The 8,792-nt window shown below is 46.5% G+C and overlaps 1 protein-coding gene across 1 annotated transcript in view; it reads left to right on the top strand.

The window, feature by feature from the left end:
- The first annotated feature begins 6,371 nt into the window (after nucleotides 1–6,371).
- Nucleotides 6,372–8,792, top strand: part of LOC124013261 (protocadherin-18-like) — a 12,177-nt gene continuing 9,756 nt past the window's right edge. Inside the window, 3 exon segments of the mRNA XM_046327520.1 lie at nucleotides 6,372–7,377; nucleotides 7,379–7,537; nucleotides 7,539–8,792. The exon segment at nucleotides 7,539–8,792 is cut by the window's right edge and continues 564 nt beyond it. Of these exon segments, the coding sequence (XP_046183476.1) occupies nucleotides 6,859–7,377; nucleotides 7,379–7,537; nucleotides 7,539–8,792 (1,932 nt within the window). The 5' untranslated portion in view covers nucleotides 6,372–6,858.

Here is an 8,792-nt window from a genome sequence, read left to right as displayed (position 1 = left end):
ACACATGTATATCCTATCCCTGTCTCCAGTCTCTCTGTACCTAACACATGTATAGCCTATCCCTGTCTCCAGTCTCTCTGTACCTAACACATGTATATCCTATCCCTGTCTCCAGTCTCTCTGTACCTAACACATTAACACATGTATATCCTATCCCTGTCTCTAGTCTCTCTGTACCTAACACATGTATATCCTATCCCTGTCTCTAGTCTCTCTGTACCTAACACATGTATATCCTATCCCTGTCTCTAGTCTCTCTGTACCTAACACATGTATATCCTATCCCTGTCTCTAGTCTCTCTGTACCTAACACATGTATATCCTATCCCTGTCTCCAGTCTCTCTGTACCTAACACATGTATATCCTATCCCTGTCTCCAGTCTCTCTGTACCTAACACATGTATATCCTATCCCTGTCTCCAGTCTCTCTGTACCTAACACATGTATAGCCTATCCCTGTCTCCAGTCTCTCTGTACCTAACACATGTATATCCTATCCCTGTCTCCAGTCTCTCTGTACCTAACACATTAACACATGTATATCCTATCCCTGTCTCCAGTCTCTCTGTACCTAACACATGTATATCCTATCCCTGTCTCCAGTCTCTCTGTACCTAACACATGTATATCCTATCCCTGTCTCCAGTCTCTCTGTACCTAACACATGTATATCCTATCCCTGTCTCCAGTCTCTCTGTACCTAACACATGTATATCCTATCCCTGTCTCCAGTCTCTCTGTACCTAACACATGTATATCCTATCCCTGTCTCCAGTCTCTCTGTACCTAACACATGTATATCCTATCCCTGTCTCTAGTCTCTCTGTACCTAACACATGTATATCCTATCCCTGTCTCCAGTCTCTCTGTACCTAACACATGTATATCCTATCCCTGTCTCCAGTCTCTCTGTACCTAACACATTAACACATGTATATCCTATCCCTGTCTCCAGTCTCTCTGTACCTAACACATGTATATCCTATCCCTGTCTCCAGTCTCTCTGTACCTAACACATTATATCCTATCCCTGTCTCCAGTCTCTCTGTACCTAACACATGTATATCCTATCCCTGTCTCCAGTCTCTCTGTACCTAACACATGTATATCCTATCCCTGTCTCCAGTCTCTCTGTACCTAACACATGTATATCCTATCCCTGTCTCCAGTCTCTCTGTACCTAACACATGTATATCCTATCCCTGTCTCTAGTCTCTCTGTACCTAACACATGTATATCCTATCCCTGTCTCCAGTCTCTCTGTACCTAACACATGTATATCCTATCCCTGTCTCCAGTCTCTCTGTACCTAACACATGTATATCCTATCCCTGTCTCCAGTCTCTCTGTACCTAACACATTAACACATGTATATCCTATCCCTGTCTCCAGTCTCTCTGTACCTAACACATGTATATCCTATCCCTGTCTCCAGTCTCTCTGTACCTAACACATGTATATCCTATCCCTGTCTCCAGTCTCTCTGTACCTAACACATTAACACATGTATATCCTATCCCTGTCTCTAGTCCCTCTGTACCTAACACATGTATATCCTATCCCTGTCTCCAGTCTCTCTGTACCTAACACATGTATAGCCTATCCCTGTCTCCAGTCTCTCTGTACCTAACACATGTATATCCTATCCCTGTCTCCAGTCTCTCTGTACCTAACACATGTATATCCTATCCCTGTCTCTAGTCTCTCTGTACCTAACACATGTATATCCTATCCCTGTCTCCAGTCTCTCTGTACCTAACACATTAACACATGTATATCCTATCCCTGTCTCCAGTCTCTCTATACCTAACACATGTATATCCTATCCCTGTCTCCAGTCTCTCTGTACCTAACACATGTATATCCTATCCCTGTCTCCAGTCTCTCTGTACCTAACACATGTATATCCTATCCCTGTCTCTAGTCTCTCTGTACCTAACACATGTATATCCTATCCCTGTCTCCAGTCTCTCTGTACCTAACACATGTATATCCTATCCCTGTCTCCAGTCTCTCTGTACCTAACACATTAACACATGTATATCCTATCCCTGTCTCCAGTCTCTCTGTACCTAACACATGTATATCCTATCCCTGTCTCCAGTCTCTCTGTACCTAACACATGTATATCCTATCCCTGTCTCCAGTCTCTCTGTACCTAACACATGTATATCCTATCCCTGTCTCCAGTCTCTCTGTACCTAACACATGTATATCCTATCCCTGTCTCCAGTCTCTCTGTACCTAACACATGTATATCCTATCCCTGTCTCCAGTCTCTCTGTACCTAACACATGTATATCCTATCCCTGTCTCTAGTCTCTCTGTACCTAACACATGTATATCCTATCCCTGTCTCCAGTCTCTCTGTACCTAACACATGTATATCCTATCCCTGTCTCCAGTCTCTCTGTACCTAACACATGTATATCCTATCCCTGTCTCCAGTCTCTCTGTACCTAACACATTAACACATGTATATCCTATCCCTGTCTCCAGTCTCTCTGTACCTAACACATGTATATCCTATCCCTGTCTCCAGTCTCTCTGTACCTAACACATGTATATCCTATCCCTGTCTCCAGTCTCTCTGTACCTAACACATTAACACATGTATATCCTATCCCTGTCTCTAGTCCCTCTGTACCTAACACATGTATATCCTATCCCTGTCTCCAGTCTCTCTGTACCTAACACATGTATAGCCTATCCCTGTCTCCAGTCTCTCTGTACCTAACACATGTATATCCTATCCCTGTATCCAGTCTCTCTGTACCTAACACATGTATATCCTATCCCTGTCTCTAGTCTCTCTGTACCTAACACATGTATATCCTATCCCTGTCTCCAGTCTCTCTGTACCTAACACATTAACACATGTATATCCTATCCCTGTCTCCAGTCTCTCTATACCTAACACATGTATATCCTATCCCTGTCTCCAGTCTCTCTGTACCTAACACATGTATATCCTATCCCTGTCTCCAGTCTCTCTGTACCTAACACATGTATATCCTATCCCTGTCTCTAGTCTCTCTGTACCTAACACATGTATATCCTATCCCTGTCTCCAGTCTCTCTGTACCTAACACATGTATATCCTATCCCTGTCTCTAGTCTCTCTGTACCTAACACATTAACACATGTATATCCTATCCCTGTCTCTAGTCTCTCTGTACCTAACACATGTATAGCCTATCCCTGTCTCCAGTCTCTCTGTACCTAACACATTAACACATGTATATCCTATCCCTGTCTCCAGTCTCTCTGTACCTAACACATGTATATCCTATCCCTGTCTCTAGTCTCTCTGTACCTAACACATGTATATCCTATCCCTGTCTCCAGTCTCTCTGTACCTAACACATGTATATCCTATCCCTGTCTCTAGTCTCTCTGTACCTAACACATGTATAGCCTATCCCTGTCTCCAGTCTCTCTGTACCTAACACATGTATAGCCTATCCCTGTCTCCAGTCTCTCTGTACCTAACACATGTATATCCTATCCCTGTCTCCAGTCTCTCTGTACCTAACACATGTATATCCTATCCCTGTCTCCAGTCTCTCTGTACCTAACACATGTATATCCTATCCCTGTCTCCAGTCTCTCTGTACCTAACACATTAACACATGTATATCATATCCCTGTCTCCAGTCTCTCTGTACCTAACACATGTATATCCTATCCCTGTCTCTAGTCTCTCTGTACCTAACACATGTATAGCCTATCCCTGTCTCCAGTCTCTCTGTACCTAACACATGTATATCCTATCCCTGTCTCTAGTCTCTCTGTACCTAACACATGTATAGCCTATCCCTGTCTCCAGTCTCTCTGTACCTAACACATGTATATCCTATCCCTGTCTCCCGTCTCTCTGTACCTAACACATTAACACATGTATATCCTATCCCTGTCTCCAGTCTCTCTGTACCTAACACATGTATATCCTATCCCTGTCTCCAGTCTCTCTGTACCTAACACATGTATATCCTATCCCTGTCTCCAGTCTCTCTGTACCTAACACATGTATATCCTATCCCTGTCTCCAGTCTCTCTGTACCTAACACATGTATATCCTATCCCTGTCTCCAGTCTCTCTGTACCTAACACATTAACACATGTATATCCTATCCCTGTCTCTAGTCTCTCTGTACCTAACACATGTATAGCCTATCCCTGTCTCCAGTCTCTCTGTACCTAACACATGTATATCCTATCCCTGTCTCTAGTCTCTCTGTACCTAACACATGTATAGCCTATCCCTGTCTCCAGTCTCTCTGTACCTAACACATGTATATCCTATCCCTGTCTCCAGTCTCTCTGTACCTAACACATGTATATCCTATCCCTGTCTCCAGTCTCTCTGTACCTAACACATGTATATCCTATCCCTGTCTACAGTCTCTCTGTACCTAACACATGTATATCCTATCCCTGTCTCCAGTCTCTCTGTACCTAACACATGTATAGCCTATCCCTGTCTCCAGTCTCTCTGTACCTAACACATGTATATCCTATCCCTGTCTCCAGTCTCTCTGTACCTAACACATGTATATCCTATCCCTGTCTCCAGTCTCTCTGTACCTAACACATGTATAGCCTATCCCTGTCTCCAGTCTCTCTGTACCTAACACATGTATATCCTATCCCTGTCTCCAGTCTCTCTGTACCTAACACATTAACACATGTATATCCTATCCCTGTCTCTAGTCTCTCTGTACCTAACACATGTATAGCCTATCCCTGTCTCCAGTCTCTCTGTACCTAACACATGTATATCCTATCCCTGTCTCTAGTCTCTCTGTACCTAACACATGTATAGCCTATCCCTGTCTCCAGTCTCTCTGTACCTAACACATGTATATCCTATCCCTGTCTCCAGTCTCTCTGTACCTAACACATGTATATCCTATCCCTGTCTCCAGTCTCTCTGTACCTAACACATGTATAGCCTATCCCTGTCTCCAGTCTCTCTGTACCTAACACATGTATATCCTATCCCTGTCTCCAGTCTCTCTGTACCTAACACATGTATATCCTATCCCTGTCTCCAGTCTCTCTGTACCTAACACATGTATAGCCTATCCCTGTCTCCAGTCTCTCTGTACCTAACACATGTATATCCTATCCCTGTCTCCAGTCTCTCTGTACCTAACACATGTATATCCTATCCCTGTCTCCAGTCTCTCTGTACCTAACACATGTATAGCCTATCCCTGTCTCTAGTCTCTCTGTACCTAACACATGTATAGCCTATCCCTGTCTCCAGTCTCTCTGTACCTAACACATGTATATCCTATCCCTGTCTCTAGTCTCTCTGTACCTAACACATGTATATCCTATCCCTGTCTCTAGTCTCTCTGTACCTAACACATGTATAGCCTATCCCTGTCTCCAGTCTCTGTACCTAACACATGTATATCCTATCCCTGTCTCCAGTCTCTCTGTACCTAACACATGTATATCCTATCCCTGTCTCTAGTCTCTCTGTACCTAACACATGTATAGCCTATCCCTGTCTCCAGTCTGTCTGTACCTAACACATGTACATTATCCTATCCCTGTCTCCAGTCTCTCTGTACCTAACACATGTATATCCCTATCCCTGTCTCCAGTCTCTCTGTACCTAACACATGTATATCCTATCCCTGTCTCCAGTCTCTCTGTACCTAACACATGTATATCCTACTATCCCAGCCCTGTCTCCAGTCTCTCTGTACCTAACACATGTATATCCTATCCCTGTCTCCAGTCTCTCTGTACCTAACACATGTATATCCCTATCCCTGTCTCCAGTCTCTCTGTACCTAACACATGTATATCCTACATTATCCCAGCCCTGTCTCCAGTCTCTCTGTACCTAACACATGTATATCCTATCCCAGCCCTGTCTCCAGTCTCTCTGTACCTAACACATGTATATCCCATCCCTGTCTCCAGTCTCTCTGTACCTAACACATGTATATCCCTATCCCTGTCTCCAGTCTCTCTGTACCTAACACATGTATCCTACATTATCCCAGCCCTGTCTCCAGTCTCTCTGTACCTAACACATGTATATCCCTATCCCTGTCTCCAGTCTGTCTGTACCTAACACATGTATATCCTACATTATCCCAGCCCTCTCTCCCAGCTCTCTCTCTCTCTCTCTCTCTCTCTCTCTCTCTCTCTCTCTCTCTCTCTCTCTCTCTCTCTCTCTCTCTCTCTCTCTCTCTCCCCCCTCTTCTCAGGGGTGAAAGTGAAGAAAGAAAGTGGATGAAGAACCCGAGAGGGTGGAGTTTGCCCCGTCTCGATCTCTCCTCCCCTCCCTCTTTCTCCCCCCTCTCTCCTCGCCTCTGTTTTGAGTGGTCACCGGGTTAGCATTTTATTTAGGAAGCATTTTGTCTTGCTGGGGAGAAGAGAAAGGGGCCGCTATTCCGTTGTAGGGCTGGTTAGATTGAGGCGGGCTATTTTGGGGGAGCCATCAGACGGAGAGCGAGAGCGAGAGAGAGAGCACGGCACCGCACACAGAGAGAAGCACAGATTTCAGCGGTGCTCTATAGGAGTCTACTCTGAGACTCGCGCAACAGATTTGTATGCGTGGAAGGGATCTTAGATAACTCACTCTCACTTTGGACGTTGTGTTCTCTAGTATAAATGACTGCGGAACGCAACCTGCTTTTTTTAATGCTCAAACGTGTTTAAATGGGGATATCTAGCCTTTGGAGAATGCGCTGCGATTAGCCTAATGACTGTCGTCGGGGCGCAGTGGATTCGTTAAATTCATTAGGCTACAATAACGGAATCAGTACTGGCTGCGTAAAGGAGCTATTTTGGAACTACTTTCAGAATCACCCAAAGGGATTACTTTAAAGATGGAACCTGGAAAAATCATCTGCGTAATTTATATCCGAATATGGATACTTCTCGCCGTTATGGCGCTGGCCACGCAAAACGTCAAAGGTAAAACATTAAAATATCAAGTTTACGAGGAACAGAAAGTGGGGACTGTTATTGCGCGGCTTAAAGAAGACGTGGCTGATGTTTTGGTCAAACTCCCAACTTCTGTGTCTTTGCGCTTCCGAGCCATGCAGAGAGGTAGCACGTCTTTTCTATCCGTGCGCGAGCAGGACGGAGAGATCAGCATCCGTTCCAAAATAGACCGAGAGAAGCTCTGCGAGAAGAACCTCAACTGTTCCATTGAATTCGACGTTCTGACTCTTCCAACAGAACACTTGCAGCTCTTCCACGTCGAGGTGGAAGTGTTGGACATTAATGATAACGCGCCCCAGTTCGCCCGCGCCGTAATCCCCATCGAGATCTCCGAGAGCGCGGCAGTTGGGGCGCGCATTCCCCTGGACAGCGCGAGTGACCCCGACGTCGGGGAGAACTCCCCTCGATACTTACTCCCTCGAGCCCAACAACTACTTCAAGATTGACATTCAGAGCAGAACGGACGGGGCTAAGTACTCGGAGTTGGTGGTGCTAAGGGAGCTCGACAGGGAGATGCAGCCAGGTTATGAACTTCAGCTGACGGCCTCCGACAAGGGCGTTCCCCCCTAAATCCGGTTCTACTCTCCTCAAAATTAGCGTGGCAGATTCAAACGACAACAGTCCTATTTTCGAACAGTCTTCATATGTGATTCATCTATTGGAGAATTCACCTGTTGGATCTCTTCTTATTGACCTGAATGCGACTGATGCAGACGACGGAACCAACGCCAAAATCGTCTACTCCTTTAGCAGTCACGTGTCCCCGAAAATCGTGGAAACGTTCAAGATCAACTCGGATAATGGCCACCTGACGCTCATGAAGCGCGTGGACTTTGAAAGCGCGACATCATATGACATCGATGTCCAAGCCCAGGATATGGGCCCCAACTCCATGCCGGCACACTGCAAGATCTTCATCAAGGTAGTGGACGTAAACGACAACAAACCAGACATCAGCATCAATCTGATGTCCCAAGGGGACAGAGGCAAGGAGGACGCGGCCTACATCTCCGAGGCCGCTCCATTGGATTCCTTCGTGGCCTTAGTAAGAGTGGAGGACCTAGATTCCGGTCTGAACGGAGAGGTTGTGTGTAAACTCCACGGCCAGGGGAGCTTTAAACTACAGAAGACCTACGAGAACAACTACATGATCCTCACTAACGTGTCGCTGGATCGGGAGAAGAGGTCAGAGTTCAGCTTGACGGTCATCGCCGAGGACCGCGGCACGCCCAGCCTCTCGACCATCAAGCACTTCACCGTGCACGTGCTGGATGAAAACGACAACGCTCCACGCTTCCAGAAGGGACGCTATGAGGTGTTCAGATCAGAGAACAATGCCCCTGGGGCCTACCTCACGTCGCTATTGGCAACCGACCCCGACCTGGACGCCAACAGCCAGGTGAGCTACTTCCTGGTGGAGAACACCGTTCACGGGAGCTCCATCTCCACCTTTGTCACCATAGACCCGTCCAACGGCGCTGTTTACGCCCTCCGCACGTTCGACCGCGAGGACGTCAGCCGGATATCCTTCGTAGTCCAGGCCAAGGACGCCGGGGAACCCTCGTTGCTGAGCAACGCCACCGTCATCCTGACAATCCTGGACGAAAACGACAACCCGCCGGTCATCGTGGTTCCGCAGCTCTGGAACCTCACGGCCGACGTCCCCGTCTCCAAGTACACCGAGGCCGGTAGCCTGGTTACGGCCGTCAGGGCGACCGACCGAGACACCGGCGTCAACGCAGAACTCACGTGTTCAATCACTGCCGGCAACGAGGAAGGCTTCTTCTCTATGGATCCCAGAACGTGCGAGATCAGC

The sequence above is a fragment of the Oncorhynchus gorbuscha genome, linkage group LG24, assembly GCF_021184085.1.
Source record: "Oncorhynchus gorbuscha isolate QuinsamMale2020 ecotype Even-year linkage group LG24, OgorEven_v1.0, whole genome shotgun sequence".
NCBI classification, from domain to species: Eukaryota; Metazoa; Chordata; class Actinopteri; order Salmoniformes; family Salmonidae; genus Oncorhynchus; species Oncorhynchus gorbuscha.
This window is presented reverse-complemented; position numbering and strand designations above follow the sequence as displayed.